General features: G+C 44.5%; 1 protein-coding gene across 1 annotated transcript; it reads left to right on the forward strand.

Annotated features, from left to right (window-relative positions):
• Window positions 1–38: 38 nt before the first annotated feature.
• On the forward strand, window positions 39–23,606 carry LOC133526127 (succinate dehydrogenase [ubiquinone] flavoprotein subunit, mitochondrial). Its single transcript, XM_061862607.1, has 13 exons — window positions 39–210; window positions 601–859; window positions 2,157–2,230; window positions 5,210–5,385; window positions 5,668–5,820; window positions 6,519–6,676; window positions 7,258–7,422; window positions 7,850–8,049; window positions 8,915–9,112; window positions 15,225–15,369; window positions 19,650–19,885; window positions 20,624–20,790; window positions 23,082–23,606. The coding sequence occupies exons 1-12, from the start codon at window positions 163–165 to the stop codon at window positions 20,777–20,779; spliced, it is 1,968 nt and encodes a 655-aa protein (XP_061718591.1). The 5' UTR covers window positions 39–162; the 3' UTR covers window positions 20,780–20,790; window positions 23,082–23,606.
• Window positions 23,607–23,901: the final 295 nt, after the last annotated feature.

A 23,901-nucleotide genomic window follows, 5' to 3' on the forward strand; every position in this document is an offset into this window, starting at 1 on the left:
TAAGTAGCTAAATACAAGAATCTGTGTCAATATATTTGAAAAAAAAAAAATTGTCAAGCAATGTGATAGCTGTGCGTTTGACAGTACAATCTCCACGAAAACTTCGATCGCTAGTGTATTTTTATTGAATTTGATCTCAGGGTGCGAACAGAGAGTTCCATCATGAGTTCAATCATGAAAGCCGCCGTTTCCCGAAGCCCCGCATCATTGGTAAGTCACCACAAAAGTCTCTTATAAAAGAAAACAAGTTATGTAATACATTCTTAGGAGATGTTTTGATCTGCCACCTACAATAATTTCTACTTAAAAGTTGCGCAACGTATTAAAAATTGATATATATTAAAATTGTTTCACATTTATTTAAACATCTTATGGGTTTGGTTTGATATCAAGATTTTATCCAGGTTTTCCCATTGCTTCCCAGATTTTTCTAGAATTCTGGATGTTTTAGGAAGTTTGTAAACAAATATACAATACTTTAAATTTCTAGCGGTGTGATTGCCTTTTAATGAATAAGTCATTACGTTCATGACAATAACTTACATGATACTTAATGAGTGTTGTAATTGAACAGTTACATAGCTATAATTTGTGTTGCAGGCATCATATTTATACCGAAGACTCCACTTAACGGTGGGAGGTGCTGCTAAAGATGGTGGCTCATCAAACACAAACATGACCAAGGCCTATACTGTGGTTGACCACAAGCACGATGCCTTGGTCATCGGAGCCGGAGGTGCAGGGTTGCGTGCGGCTTTCGGTCTGGTGCAGGAGGGGTTCAAAACTGCTGTAGTTACCAAGCTGTTTCCTACGAGGTCTCACACTGTTGCAGCTCAGGGTGGGATCAATGCTGCTTTAGGTATGTATATTATTGGCAACTGACATGTAATTTGAACCATAATTGTTTTCAGCAGAAACTTTGCCAACATATTATGGAATGGCCTTATCCATGTGATATAATAAGTATCACTTATTAACACCACAAACTGCCCTGGTTCGGCAAAATAGTTAATACATATTTCCTATCTAGATACACAGTTTTGCTGTAATGAGGCAGCACAATTAAAAGAGATAGGGACTGTCATTATCATGCTGTCACATGGACAAATACAATCACCATATCCATAATGGTAGTTTACTTAGGATGTGACCTCCATTCCTCTCAAGAAAATTTATTCTTAACTTAAATAAAAAGTTTAAATTTGTTCTCCATAGAATCATTAAATATGTCCCCCATTTTATTCAAGCAAATTCTAGAAAGTACTATGTTAATTGTTTTAGAGTAAGTCTTAATTGATAGTAATTGCTTATTTCAAAGTCATGATACTAATGATTAAACTCATTAAATATAGCAAGGCTTTATTTAGAGATTATTGACACAACATTAAAATCATATGGTGGTCTAATGCTATTATTAGGTTTTCAAAAGTATAGGTACCTATTTCATTATTTATTTTTTATTTGTAAAGCAGGCACATAAATGCCTATATCTTCACAAAGTTTTCAGTGCTGAGTAGAATTCCTTGACACTGGGCCGATACAATGCCCTCTGGGAGTTTATTCCAAGCTCAACCCACTCTGTTGCTTATGAAGTGTCTATGAGGATTACTGTAGGACCAGCGAGACACCAGCTTATACTGATGACCTCTTAGATAGTTGTTTTTATTGCATTCTATTCTGGTCTCTTCTGACAATCTTTGAGGTCATATTCTTAAATGCTGGTTCTTAAATGGTGGTGGTGGTTTAATGGTGGTATTTTCAATGTCTGAATCAGGTCTTCACATTGTCTGCAGTCCTTCATCACTATAAAGTTTAGGAATTGCAGTGTTTCTTCAGTAACATGGTGAAACTATGTTGAACCTTCTCCAGCATCTCAGTATCCAAGTGTGTTTGAAAACTTCAGCCAACTTCAGTATCTTCATTGATTATAAATATAAATATGTTGGATCTTTTTATATTGTGTTTTTTTATTTTTTTTTATTTATCTATTTTACAGGGCATAGGGTCTATTAAAACATTTCCATTTAAAAAATGTACTTCTAATGGCAATCATTTTTAAAAATCTTGTTCAATATAATGGTGTGTAATTCAGTAAATATTAGTCACTCTTTATATGAAACAGTGTTATAATTTTTTTTTAAATTATTATTTTCAAGGTAATATGGAGGAAGACAGCTGGCTCTGGCATATGTATGACACAGTAAAGGGCTCAGATTGGCTTGGAGATCAGGTATAAAAGCTAGTCATAACGATACATGTGCGAATAGGCAATTCGGAACTCTCGTCGATTTAAAATACTCCTTTTGGTTATGTTTTAATTTATCCCCACTCGTTGCGCATTTCCTATTTTTCGCACTTGTATCGTAAAGTACTAACAACCACAACACTACAATATCACAGTAGTAACTTTCAATAAATATTCTTGAAGAGATACTTAAGTTTAGCTATGTACTGATCTATTTTAATTCTGCTACATCATCCATATTTTTGTGCAATCATAGTAAGCAATCATGTATGTATAGGCGTATAACTTTTAGAGGCACATATAATATTTAGTGCAGAGCAAAATGTAGAATTTTCCAGCACATACATTACAAGTTCAGCTCTGTGAGTTGTAGACCTCGCAAGCCTTCCATGGCTTCGTCATATTGTTTTTTTTTCCAAAAACTGTATTACAAAAAAAACCGTATAATTATCGACCGTTCTCACAAAAAAGCGGTAGAGGAACGTGTAGACGAAAACATTCGGACATACCATATGTCACATACGGAAGCATTTTTGGCCAAGTTCAAATAGAAACTATTCTCGCGCTGCACGCTCGCTTACTTTAAATAATTTAGAGATAATTTATTAAGCAAAAATCACACGTGGCACATGTAGGCGTGTAGTGTCCAAGCTCACCATATGGCTAATGCCTGTAGGTAGCGCCTTATTTTTGTTATAAATGTATGGTTTCAACTTTAGTATTTCTCAGAAATATTTTATTCCTTTTTTCTCGCAAAGTGTCATGCAATAGCTCTCATCAATTCTAACGGCTCATATACTCGTACATACAGAATGCGGTAAACCATAATGCTTATTGTCAATGGCGCATATACACCGTGTTTTTTTTTAAACTCCGATTGCTTTGGGGTATGGTATGGCTAAGTAAGTACATATAAGAAAACTTTTTTTTATATATTTAATAGTAAGTGCTTAAATGATGCATATATCGTTGTTGTAGGTACCACGGGTATTATATTTAACTCAAGCAAATAATTGAAAACTTTGACATATCAATATAAATTCGAACATCAATTGTTTGAGATAGTACTTACGTTTAATAGCAAACAGCCAGGTCCACACAGAGTGAGCATACGCGCGAGGCAATTTCCTCACGCACAAACCGGCCAGTGTAGACGTGCCTCGGCCGAGGCAGCGCGCTCGGGCGAGGAAAACGCACACGCCGTCTCGGCCGAGGCACGTCTACTCTGGCCGGTTTGTGCGTGAGGAAATTGCCTCGCACGTACGTGCTCGCTCGCTCGCTCTGTGTGGACCCGCCTAATGTATTAGCTCACACTAAACACTAATCAATATATTCAATATGTAATGAGGCCTTAAGACAAGTGTACACGCTCGGAATGGAATTGAAAATGGAATACCAGTGTCTTAGAGGAAGTTACTTAATGTAAGCGCAGGAATGCACCCTTGAAATAAACGGAGTTTGAAAGAAACACGGTGAATACATCATGAATAAGAAGAAAAATATAAAAATAAGCAGTTCATCCGTTAATACCTGCGTTACTGCGTGACATTCAAGAACAAACACATTGAAACCAACAATCTGTAAAAATAGAATGTAATGTACGATTCTACTTATATTTACATATTTTATAGAATTTAATCTGTTATGCCGCACAATGCTTGACGAATTCACGACAAAAAAAAAACAATTGTTCGATATTTTACCTGCGCGAGCCCGTAAAATAAATTCTACGGTCCTTTACGCTTTAATATGCTTTCATGAACGACTCGTTTGTTTTTCATTCGAAAATCGTGATGCACTTGTAAAGTGGTGTAATTTACGGAACTAAGTAGTAAGTAACTGGTGACTTTGATTACCAGCCATGGCAACGACATACTGACTTGCTTTTCTATGTATTGAGCCAAGGTCGTTTGGCGTTTATACAGCTTTAGTTATTTACCTGTATCAAGATACGGTACCTTCTTTAGGATCATAAATACTTTTTGAATGTGGTTAATGTCGTGTGTCTCTCTAGTCTATAATAGATGTCAAACTGACGTGTTAGGCCAAGAAGTTGCTTTATAAATAAATAAATATTATAGGACATTATTACACAAATTGACTAAGTCCCACAGTAAGCTCAATAAGGCTTGTGTTGAGGGTACTTAGACAACGATATATATAATATATAAATATTTATAAATACTTAAATACATAGAAAACACCCATGACTCAGGAACAAATATCCATGCTCATCACACGTATAAATGCCCTTACCAGGATTTGAACCCGGGACCATCAGCTTCGTAGGCAGGCCCACTACCCACTAGGCCAAACCGGTCGTCTAGATTCGCCTTTGTAAATATATGAGTTTCTTTAGAAATAACGAAAATTTGATCTTTTATTTAGGTCGTGCCATCCACGATTACGCGTAGATTTGTCAAATCTAACCTTTAATGATATGACAATAGGAGTCAAGGCACACGTCTTCGTGAATGACGCGATCTATAGTCGCATGCGCCTACTTTTACACGTAAGAGAAACCATGGCAGAAGTTACGATTTCTGTATTTTTTTAAATACATTGCATTGCCTATTTGTCTTTATAAACAATGCAGCGGCTGTAGCATGGTCGCATTTATATCACTTGTCGCTATGCCTGTCACTTTTTCACTTACATATTTGTTAGAACGTGCAGATAGTGATTAGGTGTATCCGGAGTTACCTGCTGTATATATTTTATTCGTCTGATTTATCTTAAAATCATTTTTAGCTCATAATTGTACTGGGGACTATTCCGGGATGTCTCGTAGACATAGGACCCGTAGTGGAAGGCCGTTAGAAGTAAAATGCAGAAACTATAGAGCTCAAGTGTCCTAAGCGGATTTTCGTGACGCTATTTGGATTGCCTTACTAAATTGTAACAAATTTACGAACCCCAAACTCTATTCTAAAGCCGAACTGTAGAACTATGTTTGTTAATCAGGACGCCATCCACTACATGACTCGCGAAGCACCGCATGCAGTCATCGAGCTTGACAACTACGGCATGCCATTCTCCCGAACACCCGAGGGTCGTATCTACCAGCGTGCGTTCGGCGGCCAGTCGCTCAAGTTCGGCAAGGGCGGCCAGGCGCATCGTTGCTGCGCTGTGGCGGACAGGTAATCTATACACAACCAGGACTGCTTATTATCTACCTACATTAGGCGCTACAAGTACCGAGCTGGCAAACTAAAAAATGCCGTTGTCTCAGACACCCGAGGACTATTTACCAGCCCGCGTTAGGCGGCCAGTCGCTCGTATAAAATTTGACATTTTGAAGTTATAAATTACCTACTCGTGTGCTGTAATGATAGCTATCACAAAACCTTTAAGAAATGAAAACATCTATACTAGTCTGGGTACTAAATTATAGCCCAAATCGTATTTATCTCTGTCTACAGAACTGGACATTCCCTGCTACATACTCTCTACGGCCAATCCCTCCGTTACGACTGCGAGTACTTCATCGAGTACTTCGCGTTGGACCTGCTGATGGAGGACGGCGTCTGCAAGGGCTGTATCGCCATTAATCTCGAGGACGGAACACTGCACAGGTAAAACTCCGCCCAACGCAATGCAACGAAAAGCCACCGCCTTCAAAATCGGTATCGGGCCAATCACTATCCCGTCTTTCGCATCGCATAGCAGGCGTTTTATGCAAGCAATTGAAACCAAGTAGTGACATCATTCTCAAAATAGTTACCAGCAGCACTTGTTGACAAGTTAGCGGACAAGAAATAGGTTAATTGATCAAATATTCGTTTTGATCAGTCACAGTGTTATAATTAGGCTGCTGTTGGCATCTGCCTGTCCAATGGGTTATAGTTTTACCGTACATATGGTGCTACTTTACAGCACTAGTGCGATAATAAGCACATTACGTAACTATGTCGAAAATTTAATGGCCATATGTACTGTAACATGTGTGAATAGGTAATGTTCCTACTTTTCGCACTTGTATAGTAAATAGCTATTCCTTTACTCCTGTCTTTTTGGTGTTAGCAACATGGACGTGTTTGGCCAAAGCAGTCCCTAAAAAAATGAAGGGCACATTTGATAAAACTGTGCTTATAATTTGTAGAATTTAGATTTTATTTTTATTAAGAATCCTTTTAGAGATTGTTCATTATTCGAATAGGCCTAAAGCCTAACATGCACTTGCTAGTTGCTAATTGTTAGTTTACTAGTGTGAAAAATGATTGAACATTCTATAAGTATGTTTGATGAGTGATATTTTTATTGTTATTATCAGGTTCCAAGCCAAGAACACGATCCTGGCGACGGGCGGCACCGGCCGCTCGTACTTCAGCTGCACGTCGGCGCACACGTGCACGGGCGACGGCACGGCCATGGCCGCGCGCGCCGGCCTCCAGAACGAGGACATGGAGTTCGTGCAGTTCCACCCCACGGGTAACATTACCATCACCTTCGAGTACCCCTTTGTCGTGCTAACTACATTTTCATTTTCCATAGTCATTTTCACACAGTGTAGTAATTTTTCCGTACGTATTTGTTCTGTAGGGGCTTAATTTGTGGCTTTTCTTGTACCTACTTGATTACCGAGTAGTGTCTCAAAGGTTTTAACTGTTGATGAAAGAAGTAAAAATAATAAAAAACCGGGCGAGTGCGAGTCGGACTCGCGCACGAAGGGTTCCATACTATTATTTATAAAAACGGAAAAAAAAAGTTATGTTTGTTGTATGGGAGCCCCCCTTAAATATTTATTTTATTCTGTTTTTAGTATGTGTTGTTATAGTGGCAACAGAAATACATCATCTGTGAAAATTTCAACTGTCTAGCTATCACGGTTCATGAGATACAGCCTGGTGACAGACGGACGGACAGTGAAGTCTCAGTAATAGGGTCCCGTTTGACCCTTTGGGTACGGAACCCTAAAAATCGTTTTTGCAGTATACATTTTCCGAATATTGGTAAACGTAGTCTATTTTTCTTTTCATAAGTAGAAGAATATTAAAGAATAAAAATTTCAGGTATCTATGGAGCTGGCTGCTTGATGACTGAGGGCTGCCGCGGTGAAGGCGGGTTCCTCGTGAACGCGAAGGGCGAACGATTCATGGAGCGTTACGCCCCCGTTGCCAAGGATTTAGCCAGCCGCGACGTCGTGTCTCGGGCCATGACTGTTGAGATTATGGAAGGTAAGAAGCAGTTCATGTGGACTGATGGCTGTTGCGGCGAGGGTAACTCGTGAACAACAAGGGCCGGTACATCATGAAAGAGCTTTGACTCTTTTACTTATCACTTGGGAGTTGTTTATTGGCGCGTAGTAATAATGTCAAATTTAAGTTTACCGATTCAGGTTTGAATATCTTTACAGTTACGCGCGCTACCTTGCGCGTTGAATTGTCTGCTATCTTAAACCTGAATTAGTAAACTTGACATTATCACTTTGCAGCCAGACGGGAGCACCTGCGTATTAGCACGAAGGGTCCAAGCTAAAGTATTCAGTTTAGGTCACAGAAGCCATTAAATCTGGTGAGAAAGAGGCACCATGATCTACAAATGCGTTGTCAAATGTCTTGATGCCGTCAATGCATACGTCTTACAATAAATACTTATCTCCAGGCCGCGGCTGCGGGCCCGAGAAGGACCACGTGCACCTGCAGCTGCACCACCTGCCGCCCGACCAGCTGAAGCAGCGCCTGCCCGGCATCTCCGAGACCGCCATGATCTTCGCCGGCGTCGACGTCACCAAGGAGCCCATCCCCGTGCTCCCCACGGTGCACTATAACATGGGCGGCACGCCCACCAACTACCGTGGAGAGGTCTGTAGACTCCGACCATCCCATGGGAGTGCCATACTTGACATAGCACCGGGCGGGAAAACTTGGCGGGGCTTTACTCTAGCGTGTTTGACAGGAGTGTGCCCGGCATCTGCAAGACCACCTCGATAACCGCACGCGTCAATGTTGTCGAGTACGTGGTGACATTGACGCCTGCTTAACCTAAACTACAGCTTTTGCGGTTAATATACTATAAAAATAAAATTATCTGAATTTTGCAACACGTTTTTATACTGCTAAAAAAATGAACTTAATGTTAACACGATAAAGTCGATATCAATTTAACATAAAACTGCAGAACGTTCTCGAATAAGTTAACTAGGTAATTGACTCTACTCACCGGAGCGACGAAATTAGCAAAACATTGTAGGTGTAAAAGGGATAGAGCATAGACGCTAGTTGCGACTATTACATCATTACAGGACTAGATATACTTCATGTTATTATGTTATTATATGTGGTGTGGCTAGCGTGGCTTCTCGACGCTGTGACACTATCTTCAGAAATAAAAATCGTAATGTAATTTCAACATTATTTCCTAAAATGTAAAACTCAAATTATAGCAATGGGCGAGGGCTCATAATCTCTTTGGAAATAAGAAAATATGGCCAATTATATATTTAGGTAGCATTGTGTTTGTAGTAGTGTGCGTGTTGGTGATAATGATTTTCATAGTAATCCAGGCTCAGAGCGCTTCCCTTTCTCTCTTTGTTACGTGCGGTTAGGGTTAAATTCTTAGATACAGAGAAAAAATATTCATAATAAACGTAAAAACTACTTTCTCAGTTGTTTTTGCAGTATTTTGTTTTTAATATTAATTATTTGACAACATAATGTTGTTCATCAGGTGATCACCCACCACAACGGCCAGGATAAGGTGGTCCCCGGGCTGTACGCGGCCGGCGAGGCGTCGTGCGCGTCGGTGCACGGCGCCAACCGGCTGGGCGCCAACTCGCTGCTCGACATCGTGGTGTTCGGCCGCGCCTGCGCCATCACCATCGCCGACACCTCCCGCCCCGGCGACGCCCAGGCGCCGCTCAGAGACGTGAGTACCCCCGGGTACAGCCATACACATCGGACAAGACAAGGTGGTCCCCGGGCTGTACGCGGCCGGCGAGGCGTCGTGCGCGTCGGTGCACGGCGCCAACCGGCTGGGCGCCAACTCGCTGCTCGACATCGTGGTGTTCGGCCGCGCCTGCGCCATCACCATCGCCGACACCTCCCGCCCCGGCGACGCCCAGGCGCCGCTCAGAGACGTGAGTACCCCCGGGTACAGCCATACACATCGGACAAGACAAGGTGGTCCCCGGGCTGTACGCGGCCGGCGAGGCGTCGTGCGCGTCGGTGCACGGCGCCAACCGGCTGGGCGCCAACTCGCTGCTCGACATCGTGGTGTTCGGCCGCGCCTGCGCCATCACCATCGCCGACACCTCCCGCCCCGGCGACGCCCAGGCGCCGCTCAGAGACGTGAGTACCCCCGGGTACAGCCATACACATCGGACAAGACAAGGTGGTCCCCGGGCTGTACGCGGCCGGCGAGGCGTCGTGCGCGTCGGTGCACGGCGCCAACCGGCTGGGCGCCAACTCGCTGCTCGACATCGTGGTGTTCGGCCGCGCCTGCGCCATCACCATCGCCGACACCTCCCGCCCCGGCGACGCCCAGGCGCCGCTCAGAGACGTGAGTACCCCCGGGTACAGCCATACACATCGGACAAGACAAGGTGGTCCCCGGGCTGGACGCGGCCGGCGAGGCGTCGTGCGCGTCGGTGCACGGCGCCAACCGGCTGGGCGCCAACTCGCTGCTCGACATCGTGGTGTTCGGCCGCGCCTGCGCCATCACCATCGCCGACACCTCCCGCCCCGGCGACGCCCAGGCGCCGCTCAGAGACGTGAGTACCCCCGGGTACAGCCATACACATCGGACAAGACAAGGTGGTCCCCGGGCTGTACGCGGCCGGCGAGGCGTCGTGCGCGTCGGTGCACGGCGCCAACCGGCTGGGCGCCAACTCGCTGCTCGACATCGTGGTGTTCGGCCGCGCCTGCGCCATCACCATCGCCGACACCTCCCGCCCCGGCGACGCCCAGGCGCCGCTCAGAGACGTGAGTACCCCCGGGTACAGCCATACACATCGGACAAGACAAGGTGGTCCCCGGGCTGTACGCGGCCGGCGAGGCGTCGTGCGCGTCGGTGCACGGCGCCAACCGGCTGGGCGCCAACTCGCTGCTCGACATCGTGGTGTTCGGCCGCGCCTGCGCCATCACCATCGCCGACACCTCCCGCCCCGGCGACGCCCAGGCGCCGCTCAGAGACGTGAGTACCCCCGGGTACAGCCATACACATCGGACAAGACAAGGTGGTCCCCGGGCTGTACGCGGCCGGCGAGGCGTCGTGCGCGTCGGTGCACGGCGCCAACCGGCTGGGCGCCAACTCGCTGCTCGACATCGTGGTGTTCGGCCGCGCCTGCGCCATCACCATCGCCGACACCTCCCGCCCCGGCGACGCCCAGGCGCCGCTCAGAGACGTGAGTACCCCCGGGTACAGCCATACACATCGGACAAGACAAGGTGGTCCCCGGGCTGTACGCGGCCGGCGAGGCGTCGTGCGCGTCGGTGCACGGCGCCAACCGGCTGGGCGCCAACTCGCTGCTCGACATCGTGGTGTTCGGCCGCGCCTGCGCCATCACCATCGCCGACACCTCCCGCCCCGGCGACGCCCAGGCGCCGCTCAGAGACGTGAGTACCCCCGGGTACAGCCATACACATCGGACAAGACAAGGTGGTCCCCGGGCTGTACGCGGCCGGCGAGGCGTCGTGCGCGTCGGTGCACGGCGCCAACCGGCTGGGCGCCAACTCGCTGCTCGACATCGTGGTGTTCGGCCGCGCCTGCGCCATCACCATCGCCGACACCTCCCGCCCCGGCGACGCCCAGGCGCCGCTCAGAGACGTGAGTACCCCCGGGTACAGCCATACACATCGGACAAGACAAGGTGGTCCCCGGGCTGTACGCGGCCGGCGAGGCGTCGTGCGCGTCGGTGCACGGCGCCAACCGGCTGGGCGCCAACTCGCTGCTCGACATCGTGGTGTTCGGCCGCGCCTGCGCCATCACCATCGCCGACACCTCCCGCCCCGGCGACGCCCAGGCGCCGCTCAGAGACGTGAGTACCCCCGGGTACAGCCATACACATCGGACAAGACAAGGTGGTCCCCGGGCTGTACGCGGCCGGCGAGGCGTCGTGCGCGTCGGTGCACGGCGCCAACCGGCTGGGCGCCAACTCGCTGCTCGACATCGTGGTGTTCGGCCGCGCCTGCGCCATCACCATCGCCGACACCTCCCGCCCCGGCGACGCCCAGGCGCCGCTCAGAGACGTGAGTACCCCCGGGTACAGCCATACACATCGGACAAGACAAGGTGGTCCCCGGGCTGTACGCGGCCGGCGAGGCGTCGTGCGCGTCGGTGCACGGCGCCAACCGGCTGGGCGCCAACTCGCTGCTCGACATCGTGGTGTTCGGCCGCGCCTGCGCCATCACCATCGCCGACACCTCCCGCCCCGGCGACGCCCAGGCGCCGCTCAGAGACGTGAGTACCCCCGGGTACAGCCATACACATCGGACAAGACAAGGTGGTCCCCGGGCTGGACGCGGCCGGCGAGGCGTCGTGCGCGTCGGTGCACGGCGCCAACCGGCTGGGCGCCAACTCGCTGCTCGACATCGTGGTGTTCGGCCGCGCCTGCGCCATCACCATCGCCGACACCTCCCGCCCCGGCGACGCCCAGGCGCCGCTCAGAGACGTGAGTACCCCCGGGTACAGCCATACACATCGGACAAGACAAGGTGGTCCCCGGGCTGTACGCGGCCGGCGAGGCGTCGTGCGCGTCGGTGCACGGCGCCAACCGGCTGGGCGCCAACTCGCTGCTCGACATCGTGGTGTTCGGCCGCGCCTGCGCCATCACCATCGCCGACACCTCCCGCCCCGGCGACGCCCAGGCGCCGCTCAGAGACGTGAGTACCCCCGGGTACAGCCATACACATCGGACAAGACAAGGTGGTCCCCGGGCTGTACGCGGCCGGCGAGGCGTCGTGCGCGTCGGTGCACGGCGCGTCGGTGCACGGCGCCAACCGGCTGGGCGCCAACTCGCTGCTCGACATCGTGGTGTTCGGCCGCGCCTGCGCCATCACCATCGCCGACACCTCCCGCCCCGGCGACGCCCAGGCGCCGCTCAGAGACGTGAGTACCCCCGGGTACAGCCATACACATCGGACAAGACAAGGTGGTCCCCGGGCTGTACGCGGCCGGCGAGGCGTCGTGCGCGTCGGTGCACGGCGCCAACCGGCTGGGCGCCAACTCGCTGCTCGACATCGTGGTGTTCGGCCGCGCCTGCGCCATCACCATCGCCGACACCTCCCGCCCCGGCGACGCCCAGGCGCCGCTCAGAGACGTGAGTACCCCCGGGTACAGCCATACACATCGGACAAGACAAGGTGGTCCCCGGGCTGTACGCGGCCGGCGAGGCGTCGTGCGCGTCGGTGCACGGCGCCAACCGGCTGGGCGCCAACTCGCTGCTCGACATCGTGGTGTTCGGCCGCGCCTGCGCCATCACCATCGCCGACACCTCCCGCCCCGGCGACGCCCAGGCGCCGCTCAGAGACGTGAGTACCCCCGGGTACAGCCATACACATCGGACAAGACAAGGTGGTCCCCGGGCTGTACGCGGCCGGCGAGGCGTCGTGCGCGTCGGTGCACGGCGCCAACCGGCTGGGCGCCAACTCGCTGCTCGACATCGTGGTGTTCGGCCGCGCCTGCGCCATCACCATCGCCGACACCTCCCGCCCCGGCGACGCCCAGGCGCCGCTCAGAGACGTGAGTACCCCCGGGTACAGCCATACACATCGGACAAGACAAGGTGGTCCCCGGGCTGGACGCGGCCGGCGAGGCGTCGTGCGCGTCGGTGCACGGCGCCAACCGGCTGGGCGCCAACTCGCTGCTCGACATCGTGGTGTTCGGCCGCGCCTGCGCCATCACCATCGCCGACACCTCCCGCCCCGGCGACGCCCAGGCGCCGCTCAGAGACGTGAGTACCCCCGGGTACAGCCATACACATCGGACAAGACAAGGTGGTCCCCGGGCTGGACGCGGCCGGCGAGGCGTCGTGCGCGTCGGTGCACGGCGCCAACCGGCTGGGCGCCAACTCGCTGCTCGACATCGTGGTGTTCGGCCGCGCCTGCGCCATCACCATCGCCGACACCTCCCGCCCCGGCGACGCCCAGGCGCCGCTCAGAGACGTGAGTACCCCCGGGTACAGCCATACACATCGGACAAGACAAGGTGGTCCCCGGGCTGTACGCGGCCGGCGAGGCGTCGTGCGCGTCGGTGCACGGCGCCAACCGGCTGGGCGCCAACTCGCTGCTCGACATCGTGGTGTTCGGCCGCGCCTGCGCCATCACCATCGCCGACACCTCCCGCCCCGGCGACGCCCAGGCGCCGCTCAGAGACGTGAGTACCCCCGGGTACAGCCATACACATCGGACAAGACAAGGTGGTCCCCGGGCTGTACGCGGCCGGCGAGGCGTCGTGCGCGTCGGTGCACGGCGCCAACCGGCTGGGCGCCAACTCGCTGCTCGACATCGTGGTGTTCGGCCGCGCCTGCGCCATCACCATCGCCGACACCTCCCGCCCCGGCGACGCCCAGGCGCCGCTCAGAGACGTGAGTACCCCCGGGTACAGCCATACACATCGGACAAGACAAGGTGGTCCCCGGGCTGGACGCGGCCGGCGAGGCGTCGTGCGCGTCGGTGCACGGCGCCAACCGGCTGGGCGCCAACTCGCTGCTCGACATCGTGGCGGGCTGCACACCACTAGGATTTTACCTTTGTTTTGTAATATATAAAACGAACATATGGTCATATGATAATGCACCGATTCATCGCAGCGACGAAATAATTTGCTATGATTTGTCGTACACATGTTTGATAAATCGTTGTGGTGTGATTACACGCGCCACGTATGTTTTTCCATCTTTGGTAAGATGCCCGGTATCAATATAAAAATCTAAAAGTTGCATGAAAATCATTTGTGAATCTGAGGGTATACTTTATCTTTACCTATTTATTAGAGGTTCTCTTTTATTGATGACATGTTCATTCATTAAATTTTTATTGATTCATATCAAGCGTCACACAAATAGAATAGACAATCTTAATCGTAAATATATAAATAAATAAATAAATAAATATTATAGGACATTATTACACAAATTGACTAAGTCCCACAGTAAGCTCAATAAGGCTTGTGTTGAGGGCACTTAGACAACGATATATATAATATATAAATATTTATAAATACTTAAATACATAGAAAACACCCATGACTCAGGAACAAATATCCATGCTCATCACACGAATAAATATACTATCCTTTTTAGGGTTCCGTAGCCAAATGGCAAAAAACGGAACCCTTATAGATTCGTCATGTCCGTCTGTCTGTCCAATTATGTCACCGCCACTTTTTTCCGAAACTATAAGAGCTATACTGTTCAAACTTGGTAAGTAGATGTATTCTATGAACCGCATTAGGATGTTTACACAAAAATAGAAAAAAAACAATAATTTTTGGGGGTTCCCCATACTTAGAACTGAAACTCAAAAAATCTTTTTTCATCAAACCCATACGTGTGGGGTATCTATGGATAGGTCTTTAAAAATGATATTGAGGTTTCTAATATCATTTTTTTCTAAGCTGGATAGTTTGCGCGAGAGACACTTCCAAAGTGGTAAAATGTGTGTGCCCCCCCCCCCCCCCCCCCGTAACTTCTAAAATAACAGAATGAAAAATCTAAAAAAAATATATGATATACATTACCATGCAAACTTCCACCGAAAATTAGTTTGAACGAGATCTAGTAAGTAGTTTTTTTTAATACGTCATAAATGGTACGGAACCCTTCATGGGCGAGTCCTACTCGCACTTGGCCGCTTTTTTTATGATTTCTTATTCAAACTCAGACATGTTATTTTTATTGTCTCTCACATAATAAATAATAACAGTGTCTTTAAAGACGTGCTCGGCTGTATTTAGGCTGTAATAAGTAAAAACTAAAGCGCAAAATTAAAACAGCACACACATCAAAATAAGTAGGTATTATAAAGCACACCTTTTACAGACAACTGGTGAAGCCAGCGTGGCGAACTTGGACAGGATCCGCTACGCAGACGGCAGCATCTCCACCGCGGACCTGCGCCTGAGGATGCAGAAGTGCATGCAGAAGAACGCTGCCGTGTTCCGGCAGAAGAGCACGCTCGAGGAGGGTGAGTATCACCAACCAGAATTCTCTAGAACTGTGTCAGATGTAGACTTCGGGAACCCCCATGACTCCGGTATTTAGAAATTTCGGTATTAAAAGAAAACTCTTCTTCTTTATTTGCCATGCCCTAACGGACGTCGGCGACCACTTTTGCCATCTCTCTTCTGCTCTTGACCATTCTTGCCAGTATGGCTGCGTTATTCACGTTCAAGTTGGAGGTTTTGGTTACAGTGAAAAAAAAGGAAAATATCTTATTTTGGACATATATACAGAAATGACAAATATAATATACTACAACTAATATTGGAAGGAAAAATTGATGGCAAGAGGGGAAGGGGAAGGAGGTTCGTCTGGCTTGACAACATTAAGAAAAGAAAACTGAATCGACAAAAAAGAAATTAATTGTTAAACCTGTTCACAAAATTTCACGAGAATCGAACGTTTGGCTTTGATATTAATCGAATGTTTTTTTGACCGAGCGCTAGCGAAGGTGTCCGTTTCAGTTTGAGCAAAAATCCTTTAGTATGTCTGGATGTTCTCTTCTACAGTTCGCAATTCTCAACAGATAGACTTTATCTGTCGTTTCGTTTTTTGAAAAAAAATTAAAATGGCGGAAATTGGGACTTAAGCAGCCGCTGCTGTTACTGCAGTAGGGTCTATGGCACTTAAGACTACGGGTATTGTGAGTTCGCTGTGATAATGATTCAACCAAGTTAGTTTTTTTTAACATTTTTAAGCTTATCTCGAGGTCTGCAGCTCTCAGAGCCACTAGTTTTATAAAATCTTCAATTATTAATTGAGAAACGGCTGCAACGTTTAATCGAAATTAATCAGCAGGATAATTGGGGGCCCGTATTTTTTTATGTAGTTAAGGTTTATTTTAATTTTATTTATTTATTATCCATGACCGTGATTATTAGTGAGTCACCGTTTAGTTTTAGGTTGGCAATCTGAAGGAGACGACAGTGTAAACATGTTATACTTTGAAATAGAGGTGGATTGTCAAAGAAAATGTTGTAGCCCCAGTAAATTTACTCCCATCTTTCGACACATGGTTTAAACTTTTAGGGCGCCATTTGACTTTGATCCTTATTCTTTTACTGATATGTGTTAAATTTGTTAATTATATCAAAGGTAAATGTTAGCGCGTTATTGCGCTATTTAAATAATACCATTGTTTTAATGGTGTATTACAATTTACAACTGATAGGTTCTTTGTCTAGGACACGCGCGTTCAGTTCAGTGGTTAAAATGCAAGAGGTCGATGCTCGGGTCGCGCTGCACGTCGATGTGTCGCATGTGCGAAACTCCGGCGCTGGCATCGCGCTCTCTGGTTGGCCGCCGTTCTGTCGTCTATGTTGGCAGATTGGAGCCGCATCTCCATCAATCATTGGTTGTAGACAAAACTAGCGGTGTTGCCACAGCGCTAACAGTAATGATTGTACAGTGTATTGTAATCGCCATACGATAAATAAATAAATAAAAAATCATTAGCGTATGTTTGGTAAAGTTCTAGAAGCTTATTCTGCAAAAATCTATTTATAATTTTGATGGCATGGTTAAAATAACGGCCCAAGTCCATTGGAATTTATAACCAAAGGCCCACTAATAATGGGTACTTGTCATAAATCAATAGCACGCACATGTGAAATTATGGATATACCCAACTGCGTCACCCAGGGATCTTCCTTGTATAGAAACACCACGTGCGCCAAAGATTAATCAAAAGTAGACTTTCTCCCTAAAACTTTACAGTCACAAATTGTTTCCTAACATTTGATGCATTATACTCGCACTAAGTAGAAAGGTTATAGCTAAACATGTGCATAAAAATTAGACAGTCCGTTGGTACCCTTAAACTTTTTTGCTACAAATTCTGGTAGTTGTCGACAAAAAAGCTCTATAGTAGAAAAAACGGGTTTTTTGGTCGGCAGCGTGTGGCCAGCAAAGACGAACTTAAATGTTGCAATTGTTTCTGACATAAATGGTTTAACCTTTTTTATGCTGATCCCTCGGATAGAATGAGTCCTATTGTGTTAAATAAAGTAAAGCGTTGGAATGGTCTGTTACTGTTACATGTCTGAACTTGTTGTATAATTTCGTGTAAAGATTTATTGAGACTTGCATTGGCGGTCCCTGATAAACGTTCTACATGTGTGTATTTTTAATATGCATACGTATTTCTTTTCTTTACTAATATTATTGTGGCTATATAAAATAAATGTATGTAATTTATGCATGTACTTCACTTATTGCACTTCAAAATGCGGTATACCTAGGACATTTTTGATTAAAAAAAGTTATTTCATTTTTAGGGTTCCGTGCCCAAAGGGTAAAACGAGACCCTAAACGAGAGACTAAGACTCCGATGTCCGTCCGTCCGTCTGTCTGTCTGTCACCAGGCTGTATCTCATGAACCGTGATAGTGAGACAGTTGAAATTTTCACAGATCTTGTATTTCTGTTGCCGCTTTAACAATAAATACTAAAAGAAAAACATTATAAAATAAATATTTAATGGAATTAAATATTTTTATATGTAAATTTTTTTGCCGTTTTTTTAGATAATGGTACGGAACCCTTCGTACGCGAGTCCGACCGCACTTGGCCGGTTTTTTACAACACGTGGAGAAACATGGATTCTGTTATAAAATGTTGTTCATATTAAAGTGCGTATATGCGTAAGCGTATTATATTTCGATGAAGGTCGTGTCCTAAATTAAGGGCATCATTGCTCCATCAACGTTGTTTAAAAGTTAAATATAGCGTATCACGGTTAAACTAGTCAGCGTTTGTTATGATAATGATGTTCGTATGTACTTTACTATACACGTGTACATTCGTTCTAAAATGCATAAGATATTTACGCGTCAATGATTTTTTTTATCACTCGTTATATTTTTTTTATCACTCTCAGAATACAATGTATTTATTTGATAATGATTGTACACAGTATACAATTTAAACGATTAGTCACGTTTGTATTTTTTTATGTCTAGATATTATACTTTATTATTTTATCCTAAATAATTACCTGAATTAAAGAGAGAACATACACAAATAAACCATGATATAATTTCAAAGCACATATAGAAAATGTTTTGTGTCCTGATAATAAATAGAAAACTACAATCGTCATTAATAGAAACGTGTCGCAACTACTATATTTATGTGAGTTTTATATATTATTAACAGGCATTCCAATGTCGGCCGTAAAATATTGCGTAAGCCGATAGCATTGATTTATGTGTATGCACGCTATGCAATAAAATTGGTACCTGTTCAAAATTAACGTAAATAGTACTTTATTTTGTAGAGAGATTAACGTAATACGGAGTTTCGGATAATATGTTTGGATTTGCCTGCTTTTGAAATAATTAAAAACATTTCTTTGGCTCTGCAACGCGGTTCAACGTGGCAACGTGGTGCGCGTGACGATTTCTTTTTGGTTAAGTTTAGGCTAATAGTAATTTTAGTTTTCATTTGACATTGTTTTATACACGGTGCTCGTGAGCATCGCGAGAGATTTTTACAGTATATTCCTGATCATATTTAAAGACTAAAATGTCCTGTAAACTTTTTTGAAATTCGCCTAATTTCAGAGTTAGTCATTTACAAAATAAACATCTTGTTATTGTTACCTAGTGCAAAAGGCCTTTTTGATGGCGATGTTGCCACTATTAGACCTAGGCCAAATATCCTTATTGATAGATGTCAAAAAGTAACACACTTTGCAAAAAATAGGTTTTACAAAAAAAAGTTCAAATTGTTTTTGAGCTACAGTTTTACAAATAGCTTTCACATTTTATGTACAAATACATACAAAAAATCGAAACAAAATAAACAAAAAAGACTTTTTGTGCGAAATTGACCTAAACTCATAACATTTTCCTTCTTTTGGCCTCAGAAATGCATGGTTAAAATATTTCGGGTTCCTCGTGGGCACCTTTAAGTACATATTTGAATTGTATGTTTGTTACGTTACTTTTATTGGTATGTATTACATGTTGTTTTTAGAACATGCATACTATGAATATTGACTGTGCTTGTGGATTGTAATTTATGATATTGTTAAATTTAATAAAAGGTTTAGCTCTTAGATTATTCTAATACATATTTACAATCTTAATACGGTCACGAAAATTTAATTACATTTAAATGCCTACCATAATAATAAAAACCTTCAGACCCTTTTTACTTAGAGGGCGAATTTAATATTTCGAATATAGATAATCTTAAAACTTGGTTCACAAAGACATGCCACTCAAACATCATATCGTTTCAGGCCACAAGCAAATCCACGAGATCTACAAGCAGATCAAGGACGTCAAAGTGTCCGACCGCTCCCTAATCTGGAACAGCGACCTGATCGAGACCCTGGAGCTGCAGAACCTGCTCATCAACTCCGTGCAGATCGTGGAGGGCGCGCTGGTGCGCGAGGAGTCGCGCGGCGCGCACGCGCGCGAGGACTTCAAGACCAGGCGCGACGAATACGACTACTCCAAGCCTTTGGACGGCCAGGTCGGTGCCTCGTCCATTCCTAAATCTTATTACAAAAATATAAGGATACCACCACCACCCATTACCAGTTTAGATTCAGACCGAGATAAGTTGGCAACGATTTTTATAGCCCAGACGGTGCAAGTGTCAAGTAAACGTCATAACTTCATAGAAGTTTGACGTTTAAAATAACCCGTGCACCGTCTGGGCTATCAAAATCGCTGACAACTTATCTTGGTTTGACTCTAGTGTTGATATAGTGCTAATCTCGTAGTTTTTTTTTATAAAGGGAAGAGGGACATTATCGTCCTAAAGGCTCAAATCAGCCTGTTTTAGTGCCAAAACAATAGTGATTACTACAGAGGCCGAGAAGCAAGGGACACGGTTAAGTAGTTGAAGACAGGGTACGTAGGGCCCTCCCATCCCTTTTCACGTCGAGGTATGTAGTGTAGGTATTGTGCTATTGTCAAAAATATGAGCGGAAATACTTCCTAAAAATATCCCTTATTTCTCGGCCTCTTTTAGTAATGTACTACCTATATCAAGTCGTAAATATCTATTGAGATTAAACTTAAAATATATTTTTTAATTTTGTTGAAGTTGATTTGCGTACATTTTTTCTTCGCTGTTTCATTCTCTATTTAATTATACATTTAAATGGTTTAAATCCTATTAATAAAAAACAGTAACACGCCTAACAATGGTTTTCTATGGGCAAGATAAATCTTTTCACCAGCGCTTATTCCTTTTCCTTAACAGACGAAGCTACCATTCGAGCAGCACTGGCGCAAGCACACACTAGCAGAAACAGACGCCGAAACCGGCGCGACCAAACTGTCATACCGGCCCGTCATAGACAAGACGCTCGACCAGGGCGAGTGCAAGACCGTGCCGCCGGTCATTAGGACCTACTAGGTTAAATTTAGGTGAGTTTGACTGATGTCTTACAGCGATCCAGCAAGTTTCGAGAATTCTACTATGCTTCTTCCTCGCGTTGTCCCGGCATTTTGCCACGGCTCATGGGAGCCTGGGGTCCGCTTGACAACTAATCCCAAGATTTGGCGTAGGCACTAATTTTACGAAAGCGACTGCCATCTGACCTTCCAACCCAAGTTCCATCCAATTCTATATATATTCTATCAAATGATATTTCGTACATAAATTCCGAAAAACTCATTGGTACTACTGGGGTTTGAACCCGCGATCTCCGGATTGAATGTCGCACGCTCTTACCGCTAAGCCACCAGCGCGAACTCTAATATGCCCCGTTTTATAAATTATTTAGATTTTATATTTATTTTAAGACATAGGTAATTATTTTTATTTCATTTAGAGTGACTATTTACTCCTAAACCTAGCCTTATTTCAAAAGGCATAAGGTCCACCGGTGGACAGTTAAGAGTGTTGCTGCTTATACGGAGTTAGATTAGACGGATCTTGACTTGATTTGATTTGATCTGTGACGCAAAATATGATGTTTATTTCCAAATAAACAACTTTTTAATATATAACATAAATTCCAACTAATATATGTGTCAACAGTACGCGTGTTTACGAGTTGCATAAACGTTTTTGCCAGCAATTCCTACTACTGATACGCAAACAAGATGATAGACAAAGATTGTATTATTATCGTACAAAAAGATAAAAATGTTTACTTATAGGTAGTAGCAGTATCTACCCAGACAACGGTGATTGTTGTTATAACAACTAAATTAGCTACTGTATATTAGATAACCTTATTACAAGCAGTTTATTTAAATTGCGTTATTCCTTGTAATGTATATAAGTTGTTTTGTACCTATGTAATGTATATAAGGTGTTTTAAAATTCGATTACAGTAAAAATAGGTATCTGATTAAGTTGTAATTTGAAATACTCATGTGATTTCGATGAGAATGCAAGGTTAATGGTGCAAGGTGCAATAGTGTTGGTGGATACCAACCTTATTCAGTTTGGGCTCGTTAGAATCGTCGGCGTTAATATTGTGTTTAGAGTCTAAACTTCTAACTACGTGTAAGTAAATGTTAGTTAGTGATTTTCATACGCGAGAGCCACTTGAATTCCTTTCTTTACTGGGTACCTAACCTAATCAACCTTACTACTATTTACTATACTAATTATACTTTTCATTATTTTACGAGTTTTAATAACTGATTCATTAAATGACGCAACAACAACATTCTAAGGGAAAAGGGGACGGCCGCTTCACCATACAAACGTAGTTCCCATTTTCCTGTCTGGATATTGACATTTTGGTGTTTACGTATATTAAAGCTACTCGTATGTTTACGTTTTGACTTTTTTAGAATTTTTGATTATTGTAAAAATTTGGTGCAGAAAACAGATTTCATACAAACTCTTATAATAATTAAAAATTCGAAAAAATCAAACATTGCTTTGGTTGAAATGCAACAAATTTTGTCAAAATATTTTCAATTTCAATGTTTGTATGAAAAGGCAATTTCGCGCGGGTCCTCCACTTTAGTCTTAATTATGTGCTATAAAGCACCATTTTGTGTCGCCTTATCAAACCGACTATTAAAACAATAACATCCATGATAACATTTTCCTTAACTTTGTTTAGACTTACAATTAAGCCATCTTAAGGCAGAGGGAATCTATTTCGTACATTGATTTTGTACTTTATATCAAATTGATAAGGTTTAATTTTGTGTAATTTCTCATAGCCTGTTTAACGATGAAGGAAGTTTACAATGCAATCATAGCATATTCTTTTAAAGTTATGACTACAATTAAATAGAAGACTCGGTTGTTATTATTTATTTTTATAGGACCTTGAATATTTTAGCATTATTGTTCGCACTATCAAAAAATGTGTACTTAATACATTTGTCTTATTTCAATGGAATAAGTAGTCTAAAGTTTTCTGTGTTCCCTAAAGTTAAGCGGAGCGTAATTTCTAGTTGTGACTATCACCTAAAACCGATGCCGGTGCTGTTTTCGCCTTTACCAAAATCGCCCACATTTGTTAACTTTTGGCTTTCAAACAGAAAATTAGAACCTAAATCTATGTATCACTCGCGAATTTTTATTGCATACTTTTACTAAAAACCATTTTTTCTTGCAGCGTAGTGTGTGCGCGACCTAATTTGAATGTTTACGTATTAGGCAAGCCGGGGGATTTATAAACGCTGCGCTGTTGTAAGCATGCTAATTTAGCACTTATTTATTAAAGTTTTTGTTTGTTTTGCAGGTTATCTCTCCTCACGGGTGCTGACTGAGAAAAACAGTATTCATCGGCCGCCGGGCGTACTAGTGTTCATTTCAACCATTAATTATATCGTTATTTATTTTAGTGTAGATTGGTTAAGTAATAACGTTTCAACAAGAATACTCTGTAAAATAGTACTAACTTCAACTAATCTTAATGCAACGTACAAAAACAGTGCCAGATAGTTTGTTACCAAATACGTATTTGCCTCTCTCTCACTCCAGCAACTGATTGTATATGTTTGATAGTTAAGCATTTATTTTTTCGATGTTTTGATGAACTCAGCAGCACCAGGTACTTAATATGATAAATGTGATAAGCGATGTTTTAGTGTTGCTTTTAAGTACCGATGAACGATACTTTTACCCATACCATTTATCTATACCTCATGAAATTCATTCTATTGTAATTATTGAAGGTGACGACAATGACACCCAATCAGATGATGATTTCTAGAATTTAAGTATACAAATAAAAATATACGTTTATTAATTGATACACCTTGCAGTACTGGTTTTCATTTCAGTATCTAATTCAAACATTAACCCACTCCTAGTTAGAAGATGATGGTTCATTGACGTACGAAGTATCGAATGACCTAAAAATTTTATCTACCTTAAATTGGCACAAAATGTCGGAAGGTCGTGAGTTTATGCCTCCTCGAAGTTCAATAATACCTACTAATGATTCTGTTTCGGAAAAAAAATGCACAAAGTTGGTCAAAGGTATTGTGCCTTCTGTGACCCGTTGCCGATTTAAGGGTTTTAAAAAGTTGCAATTGATCGCTCAGAAGACTATACGA

This window comes from Cydia pomonella, chromosome 16 (genome assembly GCF_033807575.1).
Source record: "Cydia pomonella isolate Wapato2018A chromosome 16, ilCydPomo1, whole genome shotgun sequence".
Lineage (NCBI taxonomy): Eukaryota > Metazoa > Arthropoda > Insecta > Lepidoptera > Tortricidae > Cydia > Cydia pomonella.